Consider the following 19,874-nt stretch of genomic DNA (forward strand, 5'->3'; position numbering starts at 1 on the left):
GGACGCGCAGGCTCAGCGGCCAAGGCCCACGGGCCCAGCCGCTCCGCGGCATGTGGGATCCTCCCGGACCGGGGCACGAACTCGTGTCCCCTGCATCGGCAGGCGGACTCTCAACCACTGCGCCACCAGGGAAGCCCCAAGAGATGATATTTTTAAAGTGAAAAATCAGGTGACAAATGGCACAATTAATTTCCTGTTTGTACAAAAACCTATACTTATATGTTTCTATCATGTTGGTTACAAAGTCTGAAATATAATTCCTGGTGGTGGAATTATGGGTGTTATTTCTATTTTTTTAAAAGGCAATTTCAGAAAATAAGAGTGAATGAAAGGTATTGACTTTGCCCTAGGTGTGGAGTAAGTAGCATAGCCTGTTTCCACATTTAATAAAATGAGATGATGAGGATCAAATGAGATCATCCGTATAAAGGACTTTGCACACCAGCACATGGCAGGGCTCAAGGAAGTTTCTTTTGGTCTCAGGGAGGCTTCACAATGTGGTTAGTACCTTACAATCGAGGGGGCAGGGTTTGGTTGGAGGTTCCGCTATTTACCGCTATTTACGGTCCCCAAACGTCTTTCCTTCCTTTCTGTATACATTCAGGGCTCATCTCCTTCAGGGAACCAAAAGAGTCCTCCTAAAGAAGCTCAATACACTCCTGTGATCACATGTCATTTATTGACTTGAGAGCTTGCTTTTCTCTTTGTCCTAAGAAGGAATATGTCTCACCACCCAGAACCCGGACTCCACCACACCACTGGTACCAATAAGTGCTCAGTTAATGCCTGTTGTGGGCATAACTTCTTAAATATTTCAGGGAAAAAAGAAAATACAGGGATTGGGCATGCCTAAGGAGACTCTTCCAGAAGAAATTACTTAAATAATTATAACATCCGAATAAGTTGTTTTGTGTGTGTGTGTGTGTGTGTGTGTGTTTAACCATGAAACTAGGAAAAGCTAAGGCAGATTTGTTTATAAGTAAGTCTACAGAGATAGGAAATTAGGCAAACTAAAAGATGAAATATTCTAGAACCTTTTCCCAAGACCGGGCTGTCAGGACTGCTGGAAAGTTATACTTTCATGACATGTAAACACATAAAGGGAAGCCCTAATAAGCTTTGGTGTAATATTTGAGGAAGTAAATTGGAGAAACGAAGCTGTGGAGGTGGGGAAGCTGCACGGTTTCTGGCACACATGCTCTGACCACACCAAAGCTTTTTCAGTAGTACTGTTATTACACAGACCTTTCGGTTGCAAATAAAAACTGGTGTCACTTTGCTTATAAAGTCCTCTCTTGGCCCATGATGAAAATACCGTACTTCATAAACAAAATTCAGTTCGACTAGATTGTTGAACCTAAGTGATGGGTAAAGGATGCTCACTGTACTATTTTTTTAGTTTATTAGTAAATTTGGAAATTTTTATAACAAAAAATTGAAAAGAACTCAGGTTAGAATTTAGTCTGCATCCCCTATCACAACACAGAGCCTCATGTGGAGAGCAGATGACATTAGAGCATTTGTGTTCAATTTTTTTGTAGCTCTTCTTTTTTTTTCTTTAATTAATTTTTCTTGGAGTATAGTTGCTTTACAATGTTGTGTCAGTTTCTGCTGTACAGCAAAGTGAATCAGCTATACATATACATATATCCCCTCTTTTTTGGATTTCCTTCCCATTTATACATATTTCCTTCCCATTTATACATATATATATATTTATACATTTATACATATATGTATATATATACATATATACATACATATTTATATATATATATATACATATTTCCTTCCCATTTATACATATATATATATTTATACATTTATACATATATGTATATATATATACATATATACATACATATTTATATATATATATATATACATATTTCCTTCCCATTTATACATATATATATATTTATACATTTATACATATATGTATATATATATACATATATACATACATATTTATACATATATATATATATATATATACATATTTCCTTCCCATTTATACATATATCCCCTCTTTTTTGGATTTCCTTCCCAATGCGTCATCACAGCGCATTGAGTAGAGTTCTCTGTGCTCTACACACAGAGGTTCTCAGTAGGTTCTCAGTAGTTGTCTATTTTATACATAGTATTGTATATATGTTGATCCTAATCTCCCAATTTATCCCCCACCCCTGTAGTTCATCTCTTATTCAACATTTTGAGCATCTTTTTCATGATGAAGGAGGCTCCATCTCACCTTGGCATTGCCACCTTGGCAAGTGGCCCATCACACCCAGTGCATCGTTATCACCAATTAATACTGTAGTTCTTCAGGAACTTTTTAAATAAGATAAACAAGGAGTGATAGGTGTTGTGATGAGTGTCATGGTCCTTGCAGTGCAAAGAGTATGCCACTGACTTATCTTTGGCCCAGGCTATGCTCTTTGAGTTGCTTTCTAGGGGTGGTGATGAATTCATCCATTTACTAAACAGCTGTTGACTGCATGAGGCATTGTACAAAGACAGAGAAATGACAGCACCTACCCCAGCGGAGGTGATGAACTCACTTTTGGGATTCAACACAAAAAGAGGTTAACTTGGAATGAGAGGTACACATCACTACAGAAATCAGGATCTGCCCTGATTTATTCATTTAGCTACCTCCAGAAGATAACTACTTGGGGTCAGGGGTGCAGAGTGTGAGCATGGGATGAAACCAGATTAACTAGCCCACTAGATTGCTCCAAGACCCATAGATCAGAGACACAGTCCTCTAATCAGTGAGTCTGTCAAATCTTAAGAACTGTGCCAGATGTCACCAGCACAAGTAGCAATGACCTCCCAGGTGGCCCCTGGCACTTAAATGTGCCTGTATAACTTGAGGGGGTTGGGGGGAGACATCACCTTATTCACGCTTGTAGCCCCTTACGGCATTGAGACCATCAAGAAGACATTAAAGGAATATATGTTGAACTAAATTGAATTGATCCTCTATCTCTTTGAATCAGGTTCAAAAGAGAATCCTGTAGAACTAAGAGCTTCTCTGACAGGGGGTCACAATACAAAGAAGGATGGGGAAAGTGACAGCACTGACATCATGAACACAGGTAGTCAACTCAACTAGCAGGAGAGGGGCTGACTCCCTGCCCTCTACTTTCAAAAGTTTGATGGTTCAGCATAAGGGCTTATGACAATCGGGTGACCCCTCCAAGGCAGTGGTTCTCAACCCCAGGCAATTTTTTCTCACCAGGGGACTTTGGCAATGTCTGGAGGTATTTCTGGTTGTCACAACTTGGGGTAGTGGTGCTACTGACATCCACTGGGTGGAGACCAGGGACGTTGCTAAACATCCTATCATGCATAGGAGAGACCCCCAGAATGAAGAATTACCCGGCCCAGGATGTCAACAGCCTGCTGTTGAGAATCCCTGAATTAGGGGACTATGTGTCCGTCCAAAGGTTGCTTTCTTAATTACTTGAAAAATGAATGCTTCGAACATTAGGAGGTTTGGGTGAGAGGGCAGACAATGCCATGCGAACCCTGTGTTACAGCTCTTCTTAAAAAAGCAAACAAGGATCAGTTACAAATCACTTTGGGGTATAGAACAGTGCAGTCATCAGGAAACAAACAGAAGAATCAAGATGAAAAGAGCTTATTCTGACTCTTCACCTACACCCGTGCTATCCAATAGGAATATAAACGAGCCACTTCGGGCTTCCCTGGTGGCGCAGTGGTTAAGAATCCACCTGCCAATGCAGGGGACATGGGTTCCAGCCCTGGCCCGGGAAGATCTCACATGCCGTGGAGCAACTAAGCCCGTGTGCCACAACTGCTGAGCCTGCTCTCTAGAGCCCGTGAGCCACAACTACTGAGCCCGTGTGCCACAACTACCGAAGCCCGCACGCCTAGAGCCCATGCTCTGCAACAGGGGAAGCCACCACAATGAGAAGCCCTCGCACGACAACGAAGAGTGGCTCCCGCTCACCGCAACTAGAGAAAGCCCGCGCACAGCAACGAAGACGCAACGCAACCAAAAATAAATAAATAAATGAAATAAATTTATATATATACCAAAAAAGCCACTTATGTAATTTTAAAGTTTCCAATTAGCTATCTAAAAAGGGGTAAATGGTAATAATAGATTTTATTTAACTCAATATACCTAAAATATTGTCATTTTAACATAAAATCAAGACAAAAATTATTGAGATATTTTACATTTTGTTTGTCATACGAAGTCTTCAAAACCTGCTGTGCACGTTACAGCCACACGACATCTCCATTGGGACCAGCTGCATTTCAAGCTCCCAATAGCCCTATGTGGCTGCCAGCTACTGTACTGCACAGCACAGATCCAGACCTGTGATGGGAATCACCAGAGGTTCTCATTAACAATGTGGAACCTGGGGGGACTTCCCTGACGGTCCAGTGGTTAAGACTCCATGCTTCCATGGCAGGGGGCGTGGGTTCAATCCCTGGTCAGGGAACTAAGATCCTGCATGTCAAGTGGTGCAGCCAAAAAAAAAAAAAAAAAAGAAAAATGCAGAATCTGGGGATTGTGCCTCAATTTTAGTTCAGCATGTTTGGAATGGGAGTCAGGAATCCACATTTTTAACATTTACCCAGCTGATTCCTATACAGTTGGTTTATGGACCCGTTGTTTAGCATCAGTGATTGACTCTCGACCCCTGCCTCGCTGGAGAGATGACAGGTACCTCTCAGCTCATAGTCTATCCTGAAAACCTGTTACCTAGGATTAGTTTTAAGAGATAAGGGGTATCATAGCCATAGAAAATACAAGGAAGAGCTGTTTTTTTTTGGGGGGGAGAGATAAATTCGGAGTTTGGGATTAACATATACACACTACTATATGTAAAATAGGTAAACAACAAGGACCTATTGTATAGCAGAGGGAACTGGACTCAATACCTTGTAATAACCTATAATAGAAAAGAATCTGAAAAAGAATATATATGTATGTATGTATGTATAAATGAATCACTGTAGTGTACACTTGAAACTAACCCAACATTGTAAATTAACTAGACTTCAATTTAAAAAAAAAGAGAGAGTTCTTTTTTTATTTTCCAAAGAGAAACTTGACTGCAGTTGTACAACTCCCGAGGAAAATAAGATTTTCCTTCAGCATTCATCATTGGGCTATTTCTGCATTTATTTTTGAAAACTTAAATCAACATACCTATAGGTAGTGTTTTCCTGTTTTTAAGGGGTTTTACTTCCTCAGTCATTTGCAAACGGGCTGAGAGAGACTCCGTGTACCAATAGCATGTACCCTCAAATAGGAAGTAACAATCCGGTGACTCAGAAAATGCCAGACTCAAACTGATATGATTCTTTCCATTTTTCGTGCGGTGGGTTACACTATCTGAACTGATTAAGGAGCTGTTACTGTGTCCTCACATCTGCTGTTTGCTTTCTCATCTTCAATGTCAACGTCACAGCATATAAACTTATAATACAAAACCGCTCTTCTCGAGGGCAACCAGAAGGGTTGTGCTGAGAGTGATGATGTGTCCGGGGCTGAGTTTGCTCACCTGTACCCGTCATCCAGGCCACTTTGCTCACAAGGAAATGATTTTCGAGAGAAGGTCCACGTACATCTGATTTGTGGGTATGCTTTAAACCTGACAGAAAAACAAAACTCTTCATACTGGTCAATTTCATAATCTTCACTTGATTTGGAAGCGTTTATAAATCCCTTTTCTGTTAAAAAAAATGCATTTTTAAGTTAGATAATGAGATTCATATGGAGGAAATATATTGAGAGGATAAATAAATTTTTATTCATCAGTTTTATGCAAGAAAACTCAGATTTGATAGTTTAACAAGAAACGCAGGAGTCCTGTCCCCATTTATAAGCCTGAGCATGTCACCTTCTGATTCCTCTCAGAATTAGATGCAAATAATTGACACTCTTCCCAAAGAAATGTATAAATAAACCTATAGATTTTGCTGACAAGTTCAAGGGGTTGAAGGGCTTCCCCCAGTCCATGGCCAACCTTGGACACAGAGGGACCCACTGACAATCCCTGTCCTCAGCCAGAACGGCCCCCTCGTGACACATCCCACATAAAATAATCTCAGGTCACAAATAGAATAGTCTAGCCAGAGGTATTCACAAGGTTTCCCTAGGGAACACTTCCTTATTATTTGAATAAGAGAATCCCTTCATTTCTTAGCATTTTCATGATGGCTGAAGGCTGCCACCTACTCCGAGATTACGTAAAGCGTGATTATCGTCAGATCCTACAGAGCCCACCCAAACTTCCATGCATCGAAGTGCGTGTCCCACCCTCTCAGCCACTGCTCTCTACCCTTGAGAGGCAGTTCTCAGGTAGTTCCTAGAACAAGTGCTTAATAAGGGTCGAGTTTGTGTCTGGTTCTCTGCCAGGTCTGGGACTATAGGATAGAAGAGATTATTCGGTCCTTAGGAAACTTCCAGCCTACTGGAAGACAAAAATCCACAAACAGAGGGTCACATTACAACGTGCTGCCTGCAAAGACAGTGGCATTCAAGCAGGCTTGGTTTAACCAGAAAAGGAATGGAAGGGGCCGCTTGTACTTACAAAACTCCCCTAATTCAGTTTCTTTCTCAGCTTTTTGATACTAACATTATACTGAAAGCAGAATTTGCAGTACCTACCCTACATTCCACACTAAAACAACTAAAAACATGAGTACAGGTTACGTGCGCAGCCCGCATTACCTAGGATGGTGACCAAAGCTGATTTACTGGGATGCTTTGAAGAGGAACAAGTGTAATAGCCAGTGTCGTTTCTTCCCACTGATGATACAAAAGCAAACAGAATCCGTATCATAGTTCTGTTTGTGGAATAGGTACTCATCTCAAAGTAGCTGCCCTAGATTTTAATAAAACAGAGTTTGAATGGAGTGATTTCCACCTGGACTCTTGGTTCATTTTTCTGCATTTTCAGGATGCAAGCTCATCCTCTCACCTCTTCCAGTGCTTTATTCTCTAATTCCCAGCTGAGCCCGAATCCGTGGTTTACGTGAACAGCTTTGCACCTTATCCATAAGGGTTCCCCTACTTTAAGAAATAATTGTGGCGGTGTGGTCTGAGGAGTTTGGTTTAGATCTAGAAGATGAAAACACCCCGGGTAAGAAAAATAGTGATTATTTTTCCTCATCACAAAATATATCCTGAACATTCTGCAGAACAAAGATTTTGATGGCATCTCAAATGTTACCAACAATCTCAAAATAAAAGAGTCTTTCAGAGACTGACAAGGCTCTTATGAAGAAATGGGCACTCACAGAAATCTAAATGTTACACTGGAAATGGCCTGAAGGAGCTATAGAATGCCTGAAATTGAGTAAGGACCTAAGGGGTGATGATTAGTCCCAGCTCATCTCTAAGGAACAGTCACTGAAAACAGAACGACATGATACTCTGGTCTTACCTATAGTGAAGAGTTTCGTACATTCCCTGCCCAGCTCATTTCTTGCACAGCACCTTATGTCTGTTCCAAATAACTCATGGAGTACACTTGCCTCCTTTGTAATGACAGCTGGACTTTCTCCTTTACAGCTGCAATTAAAAAATACATGTCAGTACCATTTTTTTTTTTTTTTTTAGATTCCATATATATGGGTTAGCATATGGTATTTGTTTTTCTCTTTCTGACTTACTTCACTCTGTGTGACAGACTTTGGTGCTTTGCGATGACCTAGAGGGGTGGGATAGGGAGGGTGGGAGGGAGGCTCAAGAGGGAGGGGATATGGGGACATACGTCTGCATATGGCTGATTCACTTTGGTGTACAACAGAAACTAACACAGTATTGTGAAGCAATTATACTCCAGTAAAGATCTATTAAAAAAATAAATATCAGGTGACTAAACATCTTTTAAAATTACAAATGAATGTTCAGGAGAAGAACCACATTAAAGGTTCTAGATTTTAAGAGCCTGATATGAAAGCAAAGACAGGAGCAGGTCACAAGGCAAACGGATTCACAACTAGTTAGCAATTCCTCATCTCACCCAATTAGAATAACACTAGAGAGAATCACATAATAAAACAGTTGAAAAGGCTTTGTGTTTGGTGACCTCTTGGTTGTTAAAGAGAGAGAAAGAATGGAAGAATTGAGAAAAGATGGAAAAGGGGGAAAAAAGAGAAAATGGAGAAAAGGAAAAGCATGATTAGGTTTTAATACAGCTTAACAAGGTGTAAGTATACTTTCTCTGAAGCTCTGAAGAGGACAACCAGTGAGAGGGAGAGAGGCCACAGCTGCAAATGTCCCCAGAGTCCCCGGAGCTCACAGAGGAGAGGGCAGTGTCACTTGAGGGGTGTCAGCCACATCTCGAGATTTGAGGGACCACCTCCCCTCTCCCGCCTCCTTAACCATCACCTTTCCCAAAGCAGCTACGGCTATTGGACTCTGTGTATAGTCACATTTCTTCTCTTTATCACTTTGGCCAAATGTATTCTCGTCTTTGTTTATGCATCACGCCTTGAGTTTTTTTTTTTTTAATTATAAGACAACAATAACTATGTTTATTTTGGAAAATCCAGAAAAACCCAAAGAAAAGAATATTAAATTGCCCATATTCCTACCACCATGAGATAACAACAGTTACTATTTTGCTGTGTGTAGCTTTCTAATCTTTTTCTTTTCTGTGCACACGTGACTTACATATCTATAGGTAATCTCTTTTTCTTGTTCGTTTAAAATTTGGGATCCTGCTCATATTATTTGGTAACCTGATTTGTCACTTTTTCTCCTTCTCTTTAGTTCCATTTTTCAATAAAAGTTGTTTAGTAAATTTTAATTGGTTCAAATGGCATGAACCGTTACTTTGTGAACACTTAGCTATGACACATGAAAAACAAAAGTAAACGTTTATATGGTACTTACTATCTGCCAGGCACTGTTCTATGTGCTTCACATGTACCAGTTCATTTACTCATCAGAGCGATTGTATTAAGGTAAGTACTGCTCCCACCCCCATTCTTCTGATGAGGCGGGGAGGGGTTTAGTAACTTGCCCAAGGCCACACAGGTGTAAGCAGAGCGGGGTTCAAACCCAGGCAGATTCTACATCCCTAAACAATCATATTAAACTGCTTTTCCAGAGTAAACGTCATAATCACAAATTAAACATTTATTCACAGGGGATTTCTTACTTATAGGGAATTATACACTAAAATCTGGACCTTTCTTTTTCCCCAAGCAAATGCTCAGGGAGTCGACAATTGGTTAACTTAAAAGGGCTTTTATTCGTGTCATGTGATATCCAGGGAGGGTCCTACAGGTCAGTGACGTGACAGACGAGGAGCTCCAAAGGGCTTGTCACTAAGGTGTCCCCTGCCATCCTCCCTGGGAAGCCCACACCAATCATTCTTTAAACAGCCAACGTTTCCTGTTAACAGGGTGATAAATTGCACACAGTATGATGTCAACTATATTAGAAAGAGATCGAAAAAGTAAACTCATAATAGCAGTTCTCTCTCCACGTGTCATACCTGTCACTCTGTGAATCGCAGAACACCCATTCCACGGTTGGTTCTGGAATGCTCTCCGAGATGCAGACCAGGGCATCCTGATTTTCCATTTTTCTAAAGTAAGGTCTCCTTAACGTGTAAAGCAGTGTATCTAAAGCATCATAAATTATTAACATTTTAATATTAAACATGTTTCATATTATAAACATTAAAAAAAAAAACTGTCTTAGCAGCCTCCTCAAAAGAAGAATTCTGCACCATTAAGAAAAGTTAAGCTTCTGTGCCGTAGCGGTGTCTTTTGCTCCGCTCCAAATAGACATAATAACATATCCCTCCTCAGCAATATATTAAATTCAACTCTGGCTGAAATGCTAACTTTAGCATTTATTCTCGTAGCTAATGTCTTTGGGTATTTCACGAATCCAAAGACAACTAAAGTTTAGTGGAGTGAAGCCATGTAAAAACACAAATATCAATATGCATGGGAAGAAGAAAAGTAGAAAGAACATAAAGTTTATAACACATACTTATATAGTTTAAGACCCAACTTTCTTCCCATAATTTTATCTAGAACTAGGCAGAAATATAGTAGGATGGAGGTAGAATTGGAACAGAATTGAGAGGCTCGGTTTAGCCTCCTATTCACATTGGACCCTCACACCTCTCCCCTCACCCCTTCTCCCCCTCCCCCTCCCTTAACGTATAAACTCTGCTTCTGCTTGGACCCCTTAGGAACAGGAGTTCATCACCTCCCAGAGTCGATCCTCCCATTTTTCAACAAACCTTTTTTTTTCCCAAAGAAAGTTTCCCATGCTAAATTTCAATCTTCCTCCTTATAATAAGTTCTGTTTTAAAATAGTATCTAATCCTTTATATATATGTATATACATAGCAAAGAATACGTGAAGGGTTAATTTTGAAGCATAATAATAAAAATGAATATCCGTGGACCCATGCTCAACTTAATAACCAGAATAATAACAAATATCTTTGAATTTACTTTTGTGCTGTTTCTCCTTGTCTCTCAAGCCTAGGTTAACTTTATCCTGAATTTTCTGTTTACCGTTCTCATACTTTCACACATATCGCACCACATAGATGTGTGGCCCTAAACAACATATTGGTTTGTTTTGTTCGTTTTTGAGCTTCAACATATGGCATCACTCAATATGCAGTCTTTCACAACTTCAGTTTATGTTTTTAAGATTCATCCATGGTTTTGCATGTAGCTATGCTTAATTCATTTTGCTACCACTACATTGTGTTCCACTGGTGGATATATCACAATCTATTAGTCCATTTTCTTGCAGTGGACATTTGGGTTGTTTCCTGTATTTTGTATCACCAACAATGGTGCTATGAACATTCTGTGCATTCCTAGTGAGGCAGGTGTGTAAAGTTTCTTTACACTATACCTAGGAGTGCAACTGCTGGTCCATATAGTGTGAGCACTTTTGCTTTACACATAATGACAATTTGTTTGCAACAATCTCCTGGGTATAAAATGGTATCTCATTGTGGCCTTAATTTGCATGTCTCAGTTATTAGTTTAATATGTTTACTGACAATAGTGAAATGCTTACTCATGTCTTTTGTTCATTTTTCTACTGGTTTTTTTTCTTATTGATTTATAGAAGTTCTTTACCTATTATGACTATTCATCCTTTGTTGATTATGTGACTTCCGAACATCTTTTCCCATTTTCTGGTAGTGTTTACTTTCTCTCCCTGTAATTGCTGACCATTGGTCCCAATTCTACCCTCTAGAGCAATTTTTTTTTTAAAGTGAAGTTTGTTGCCCCATGAAAATCCTTCAAATATTTAAAATCAAATGCGGAGGTCAAGGGATATCATTACCATCGAAGGCATTTTAACTAGTTGGCCCAGGTTTCCTGACTCATGCCAGAAGGGTTTCCTCTACGTTACACTGCAATCAATCTTCTTCTCTCCTCAAAAATATTTCCTTCTCTCTGCTAAACATTCTTAATTCCCTCAGCTGCTCCTAATTCAAGGAATTCTAAGATCTTCACTATTCTGGTTGCTCTGTTTTGTCAATATTCATCTGAAAAAACTGTAGAACTGAAAATAGTAATTTTCCATTAGTTTCCTTAACCCAGACACTACATTTTCATGAACACTGCCAAGATTCAGATTTCCTTTTTTAGCAACCATGCCATACTGTTGGTTAATAGTGAACTTGTGGTTCACTAAACCCTTTCCTCTTTTTCACGTTGACTGTTGCCAAGTCTACCCCACCTGATTTTTTTGAATCCCACCACCCAGCAGCACGTTAAAAACAGTTACAACTTACTTGAATGATTGTTGTGCTATTTTTACATTGTAAATCTTTTTTTTTTTTTTTTTTCTTTTTGCGGTATGCGGGCCTCTCACTGTTGTGGCCTCTCCCGTTGCGGAGCACAGGCTCCGGACGCGCAGGCCCAGCGGCCATGGCTCACGGGCCCAGCCGCTCCGCGGCATATGGGATCCTCCCAGACCGGGGCACGAACCCGTATCCCCTGCATCGGCAGGCGGACTCTCAACCACTGCGCCACCAGGGAGGCCCTACATTGTAAATCTTAAGTGAAAAGAAGTTACCGTAAATAAAGAGAGCAGATGCCCATTTATTTTATACAAATTCAAGTATAAACACTTGATAAAAAAAAAAGAGAGAGAGAGAGCAAGAAATCTCTTATTCTCTTCCAACCTGAGGATTTACTGTCCCACAGAGGGGGGTCGGGGACTGGGGAGGGGACAGGGAAGAAGACCAAAATCAAAGAGAAACAAGAGGTACCTCCTGACTTTTGACCTTCTAGGGCTCTGGTCCTATAAATATCAGAGTAATTGAAGGGTTTTTCAAAACAAATGTTGACCGATTTTGACTTTGCCGGGTTTTTGCCTGACAGGCTGACTTTGGAACCTAACACCTGTCCCCAGCCCTGGTTAGATGACACTTGTGGGAATCGAAATGGCCACAAGTGCTCTTCCGTTCGCAGCTCTGAGTGCGAGACCCAGTGCAGTGGGGCCCAGAGTGTGGACCTGGCCACGCTCGGCCTCGGGCTGTCGTGCCCGTTTCCATACCTCTCAGCAAGCCGTTCACCTGCGATGGTGGGTGAAGAACAGCCTCGGCCAAGGGGAGCCGTGGTTCCCCCTGAGCCCCGCACCTCTGTGGGCTGGACACACGTGCACCACAGCCTCCGCCTGGCAAGACACACCAAGGCATAGCCCGGGAGCTTGCTTTAAAATGGATAAACCCAGAGTTTCTGGAGCACTGCCCTGGCCCCTAAAGGCAGCGGGACCCATGTGAACGCCTCCACCTCTAGTCCCCCTTTGTCATGTGGGGTAAAGCAGCCAGTGGGTACAGGGCTGAGTCCACACAACCGCAGGCCTGCGCGTAAGTGGGTGGAAAGAAGGAGAAGCCAGGAGACACGCAGATGGTGGTTCAGCCAACTGCACAGCTGCTTCCCTGAGTGAGAACTTCCGCGTTGTTCCTGATGGTTTGCGTAGCGATCTGGTGTTTGGATGAACACAGGAGCCGCCAGGTCCATGTGGTTATTTACATGGAATTTTTAATTGATTAAAATGAAATAAAATGAAGACTTTGGTCATGCTGGCCACATTTCAAGTGTTCACCGGCCACACGTGGCCAGTGGCTACCTTACTGCACAGAGCAGACAGACGTTCTCACCGCCTCAGACCACTCTGTTGGATAGCTCTAAGCTCTTGCAATCCTGTGAGGTGTGTATGGGTATCCCCATTTTACAGATCAGAACACTGAGGCTCAGAGAGACTACGTGACCTGCCCAAGGTGGTCGTATCAGATCCAGAATAAGAACTCTGGTCTTCTGACTCCACGGTCAAAATGCTTTCCACTTCTTCCCTGTCATCCATCTGTCGCTGAAAAAAACGGGGAGCCGGAAAATAAAGGATGCCCTGGGTTCTGAAGATCACTCACTCCCACCATCCGTGGGTCACATCAGGATCTCAACAGGTGATGGGGTGGTTGAAGTGAGTCCAATTAATTCAACTACGTATCGAGGGAAACCTGGTTCATGTGTCTGGGAAAGCTGGTAAGAGCTCTCGGGTTCTAACTGCTCCTTTAGAATATGGAGAATACCTAGTAGCAAACGGCACTTACTTCTTATACTCACTGTAAACAATACTGTGTAATTGGTAGCTTCACTCTGAATAAAAAGTAGGTATTCTCCAGCTTGGGTTTCTGTCATTTTCAAAATGACCATGGAGACAACTCCTCTGAAACACAAGAAAGAGAACTGGTTAATCTGGAAAACGTGTGAAACAAAAACCCTCGGATTTCACACTGAGTCAGAAGGTGGTTGGGCGGCTCTGGTCCACCTCGGTGGAGAACGCAGCTCCTGTCCGGTGCCGGCGCTCAGCCTGGGCCTTGTTTGTTTTACCTTGACCTTTATCCAGTCCCTCCCTGGGGAGTGAGCACCTTCACCTCATGCTGCCGAAGCCCCTTGGAGGGAAAACTCCTACCAAAAACGTATAAACTTGCTGGGACGCCCTCCTTGGCAGTGGTGGACCATTCCTGCCAATGACAAACCACCCTCCACAGGCATATCTGCCAGCCACCCGGCCACCAGCCTCCCTGCCCCATGTGCAGAACCAGATGACGGTACAAGCAAGACTCGCTGACATCAAGAACAGTCCGTTTTGTGCCCCCATCCCACCCCTTCTAGAGGCAAGAATTCAAGCAAAATCAGACACAAAGCATTTTCCTATGAGGTAGTAATTACACTGATATATCACAAAGGAGAGATGTCTCAATGTGAGTATTTCTAACTTTTCAGATACTTGGTAAAGATAAATTTGGCTAGGGGCATTCTCTTCAGAGAAACCACTTTGATGTGTGTTTGGTGATACCTGTCCTCCTTAGAGCTTAGAATACTCTCTAGCAGTCTGTTGAGTAGTGTCGGATTTAAATGGACACTTTCTGACCTTTAGACGTCACTGCTCAACATGGGCATCAGCTGGGAGAGTCTGTGCAGAATCTCAGGCCCGTCCACACCTACTGAATCGAAATCTGCCTTTGAACAAGATCCCAGGTGAACCAAGGGCACACGATATTGGAACAGCCCTGATTTAGAGCTCCAAGCAGCATGGTTCCAGAGTACTTGTGCTTGCATTCATATAGGCAGTAAATTAGTAAGAAATATATGTATTTTCTGCTTATGCAGGTACCCTGGGGATGTGCTTTCTTCCTCTGAACCTTCACTCTCCTGGTATCACGTGAGAACTCTTGGGCATGTCATACAAAACTCTAAGACAGTTATCAAAGCTTAGGTGTGCAATCTGTCTGGCTATGAGTCTAAGCCCAGATTTAATTTCTGTAACTCTTTACTATGGAGAATTTGCTAAAAATGTTTTGGTACTAAGTTAACTAATCCACATAAGACCTATGATTTTGGCTGCCTGTCCTAGAACAAAAAGGCAACCTCTCAGCAGAGTAAAAAGAACCCTACTTTTTTACTTTGCTTTTTTTGGCCTCAATCTAACAAGAACTGTTGTGGCATCAGCTTTTAATAAGATTACCAGAACATTTCTTTAAGCCAAAATTCTTAATAGAAGATTGCCTTTGGTTTAACCCCAAGATAAAAGTAAGCAAAAAAGAGAAGCGAGTAATATGGCCTCACAAGAGGAAAGGAAAATGAATGTGCTCTAAGATTTAGAACCAAACTTCAGAATTATAGCTACTGTCCTGAAAATTACTTAAACATTGGTTTGACCTTAAAGACACAAATGTGAATACTTAGTACAAGTCAGTCACAGATGTTCTCCCGTGTCTCGGTCAGGTGGCATGGAACCCCCTTCGGGTCATTGAGGGGCCATTTCCTGCATTGCTCCTGGAAAGACAGTGGCTCTTCGACAGCTTCGGGGCACCTGAGCACCCCAAGAATTAGAGAATAAAGCACCTTAGAATTAGTAAGTGGGCATTTCAATGGCCCGTGCCCCTTGCTTCCTGCCCCACCTGGTCTCGGACAGCAGGGGGCAGCAGTCAGCCCAGGGTTAGATACAGGCTTGGTGGTCAAGCTACAAACCTTGGCCACGATATCTTTCTGGATGGTGAGACCAACGTTCCCCACATACAGATCAATTTCTTACTAAAATGCCTTGTGGATATCACGTATCGTTGCAATTCTGCTCATCATACTGTGAAACAAACTAGGTAAAGCCAAGGGTTCTTCCCCAAGGATTTCCCAGAAAGAAGCTTCTCACTGCTTTAACTAGTAAGCTCCTTGCTACTTTAACCAGGACGGAATGAAAACTTCCTAAGTTTTTACCTTTAAGACAAAATCCAGTTTCAAAAACAAGCCATCTTTAAAATCCCAAATATTCTTCACTATTTGTTTTACATTTTGCCAGTCATCACTGCTTTCTGAGGCCCTAAATATACCTATACATCTGTATATAAGTTTTGAAATGAATAGACTTTATTTTTTAGAGCAATTTTAGGTTTATGGAAAACTTAAGGAGAAAAAAAAATTAAGCAGAAAGTACAGAGAGATCCTGCATACACCCTCACTCCACTCCCACCCCTCACACATAGCTTTTCTATTAGTAACATCTTGCATAGGTGTGGTGTGTTCGTTACAACTGATGAACCAATACTGGTTTTAACTAAAGTCCACAGTTTATACTGGGGTTCACCTTTTGTGTTATTTGTCCTATGGGTTTTGACCACTGTAAAAGGTCATGTATCCATGCCTTAGCTATTTTTTAGTTTATTTTCTTTCACTGGAAATAAGAGTTACAGTGAACATGTACAGAGATTGGAAAAGAAACTCTAAATGAAGCAAGAAAGTCTCTGTATGGCAAGAAACTATTCCTCCAAAACTCCTTGTGGTTGCACATTGCCCCGCCCCTGCTTACCTGTTTTGTAAATCAAAGTGTGGCTGGCAATTCAGGGAGCTGTGTTTAAAGACCCAGAGACAGGAAATGTTCCCCGGGGTGGTGACCAGCACTTGTAGTGTGACGGATGCAGTCACGTCCACCTCCACGGTGGCCGCTTCGTAGACTGCCTCTGTGCTCTCGGGCCTCAAGGCACAGCCCAGGTCTTCCCGGGATTCGGATGCCTATGTCATGGACAAAATAATGTGAATTTACTACAAGTGCATGTTTAATGCATCTTCTTCTTAGCTGGAACCTTTATCAAATAAACACATGTTGACATATGGCACACAACAGCCAAGCACATCATAACCCACTGAGGATCATACGTCTGACCAAAATGCCTATAAATTACAAGTCTCTAAGAAAAGACAGATAATTTTAGGCTGCATTTCTAAAATGTTTTATAGACTGTTATGGTTTGAACTGTGTTCCCCTCAAATTCTTTTTTTTTTTTTTTGGCTGTGCCATGTGGCATGTGGGATCTTAGTTCCCTGACCAGGAATTGAACCCGTGCCCCCTGCAGTGGAAGCTCGGAGTCCTAACCACTGGACCACCAGGGAAGTCCCCCAAATTCGTATGTTGAAGTCCTAACCCCCAGTACCCCAGAATGTGACCTTATTCAGAACCGGGCCTTTACAGAGGTGATCCTATCAAAATGAGGCCATTAGGGTGGGTTCTAATCTTATGACTGATGTCCTTATAAGAAGAGGAAATTTGGAGAAGAGAAGCACACAGGGAGAATGCCCTGTGAACATAAAGATGGCCATACAAGCCAAGGAGAGGGGCCTGGGACAGATCCTTCCCTCACAGCCTCAGAAGGAACCAAGTCTGATGACATCTAGATTTTAGACTTCTAGCCTCAAGAACTATGAGACAATAAATTTCTGTGGTTTAACTCACCCAGTCTGAGACTTTGTTATGGCAGCCCTCACAATCACAAACTAATATACAGATAATAATCATAAAATTAAAACACATAGGTATAGGGAACTCCGTGGTGTCCAGTGGTTAGGACTCTGTGTTTTCACTGCCGGGGGCCTGGGTTTGATCCCTGGTCACAACTACTGAGCCCGCGTGCTGCAAGTACTGAAGTCCATGCACCCTAGGGCCTGTGCTCCACAACAAGAGAAGCCACCGCAATGAGAAGCCTGTGCACCGTAATGAAGAGTAGCCCCCACTTGCTGCAACTAGAGAAAGCCCGAGCGCAGCAACAAAGACCTAATACAGCCAAAAACAAATAAAGTTTAAAATAAATTGATTTATTAAAAAAAGTAAAAACAAACAAAAACCTGACATGCTAGAAGAAAATATTTGCAATGCGTATTACAGATAAAGGAAATAAAGGGCTAATATCCCTAATATATAAATAATTTTTTTAGGGAATTCCCTGGCGGTCCAGTGCTAGGACTCCACATTCTCACTGCCCAGGACCCAGGTTCAATCCCTATTCAGGAAACTAAGATCCTGCAATCCTCACAACGCGGCCAATAAAAAGGAAAAAAAAATTTTTTTTTAACATTTGAGGGACACAAGAGCCAAAAGACAGTAGAAAAATGGGAAAAAGAGGGACTTCCCTGATGGTCCAGTGGATAAGACTCCACGCTCCCAATGCAGGGGGGCGGGGTTTGATCCCTGGTCGAAAAACTAGACTCCACATGCCGCAACTAAGAAGTCCGCATGCCTCAACTAAATATCCTGCACGCTGCAATGAAGATCCCCCATGCTGCAACTAAGACCTGGTGCCGAAAAAAATAAACAATAAGGGGGAAAAAAAAGAAAAAATGGGAAAAAGAAATGAATAGATGATTCATAAAAAAGATATAGGGTTTCCCTGGTGGCGCAGTGGTTGAGAGTCCGCCTGCTGATGCAGGGGACACGGGTTCGTGCCCCGGTCTGGGAGGATCCCACATGCCACGGAGCGGCTGGGCCCGTGAGCCACGGCCGCTGAGCCTGCGCATCCGGAGCCTGTGCTCCGCAACGGGAGAGGCCACAACAGTGAGAGGCCCACATACCGCAAAAAAAAAAAAAAAAAAAAAGATATAAAGAATGGCCCTTGAACATATGAGAAAATGTTCAAGCTCACTCATAATCAGAAAAACTCAAAACAACACCGAGATATCACTTATCTATCAGACTGGCACAAATTTTAAAGTATGACAACACATTTTGTCAGGGAGTCTGTGAGGAAACAGCTACTCTCACACATTGCTGGGGGAATGCAAACAGGTGCAACCCTTCTGCAGGGGAACTGGAATTCGGCAACACCTAACTGAACTACTGTGCACTTCACCCTCTGAGCCAGCAATCCTATTTTGAGGGCTATATCCCCAGCAATTAATTGCACCATCATTTATAGTTGTAAAATACTAGAAACCACCAAAATGCTCATACATAGGAGATTGACTGAATAAACTACGGTCCATCCACACCATGGAGGACATAAAGAAGGATGAGGACAAGCTCCATGAACGGATTTGCAGTGATTTCCTGGATAGGCTGTTAAGTGAAGAAAGCTGAGGGCAAAAAGTATCTACTTTCAAGTATGCTACCCCTTGTGTAAGAAGGAAGGAGATTAAGAAAATATACATGTATCTGCTCATTTGCGCACAAGAAACACAGGAATAATATAAAAAATCTAAAGGAACTGGTGAAGTTCAGCAGGGAGGTGGGAAAAGGTTGGAAACTTGGTAGTAGGCATGAAACTTCTCTGAGTATATCTTTTAGTACATAGCTTTAGCTTTCAGGACCATAGTCATGTTTCACATACTCAAAAAAGTAAACCATTAAAGCCAACCAGGATATAGGAGGAACTCAAAATGGAATACAAACCAAGTGAAGTTAATTGTATCACAAATAACTAACATAACCAGAGTGAAGGTGGTGGGAAAGAAAAGAACGAGCAGAAATGATTTTGGAAAATAATGCTTTGGACACTATAAGGTCAAAGACAAAAAGAACTGCACACAAATACTGTATTCTGGTGTTGTATAACAAATACTGTTGTCTGATGTTGTTTAAGAACTACTAGTCTTAATACAATCCTGAATATTGCATAAGAATATAATTTATACTACATAAAACACAGTGCAGCGCTTAATACTAGGAACTGAGACCAATCATCATTAATTTTTTTTAAAAAAGCTTGTGTTTTATAAGAAAACACTTAAATGTGTGCAGCTATTTTCTCACGTTGAAAAGACACTTAAAGGGACTTCCCTGGTGGTCCAGTGGTTAAGAATCCGCCTTCCAATGCAGGGGACGCTGGTTCGATCCCTGGTCGGGGAACTAAGATCCCACATGTCATGGGGCAACTAAGCCTGTGCGCTCTGGAGCCCCCATGCCACAACTAGAGAGAAGCCCATACATCACAACGAAGAGCCTGTGGGCCACACCGAAAGATACTGCATGTCGCAACTAAGACCCGATACAGCCAAATAAATAAATAAATACTAAATAAAAGACACTAAGACTAAATTGTCATAGC

General features: G+C 41.9%; 1 protein-coding gene and 1 long non-coding RNA gene across 2 annotated transcripts in view; one reads left to right on the plus strand and one right to left on the minus strand.

Annotated features, from left to right (window-relative positions):
* LOC309792796 overlaps nt 1-19,874 on the plus strand; it is a 468,580-nt gene that overhangs the window by 128,045 nt on the left and 320,661 nt on the right. The gene's annotated exons all lie outside the window — the stretch shown is intronic.
* The window catches only part of FLT3 (fms related receptor tyrosine kinase 3), a 79,428-nt gene that overhangs the window by 28,522 nt on the left and 31,032 nt on the right, over nt 1-19,874 (minus strand). Inside the window, exons 3-9 of the mRNA XM_082602621.1 lie at nt 16,370-16,572; nt 13,614-13,729; nt 9,501-9,630; nt 7,437-7,564; nt 6,972-7,111; nt 6,722-6,875; nt 5,550-5,718 (exon numbers count right to left, since the gene is read on the minus strand). Coding sequence (XP_082458747.1) covers nt 5,550-5,718; nt 6,722-6,875; nt 6,972-7,111; nt 7,437-7,564; nt 9,501-9,630; nt 13,614-13,729; nt 16,370-16,572 — 1,040 coding nt within the window. The remainder of the gene's footprint in view (nt 1-5,549; nt 5,719-6,721; nt 6,876-6,971; nt 7,112-7,436; nt 7,565-9,500; nt 9,631-13,613; nt 13,730-16,369; nt 16,573-19,874) is intronic.

Source organism: Mesoplodon mirus, assembly GCF_964341445.2.
Source record: "Mesoplodon mirus genome assembly, chromosome: 17".
Classification (NCBI taxonomy): Eukaryota; Metazoa; Chordata; class Mammalia; order Artiodactyla; family Ziphiidae; genus Mesoplodon; species Mesoplodon mirus.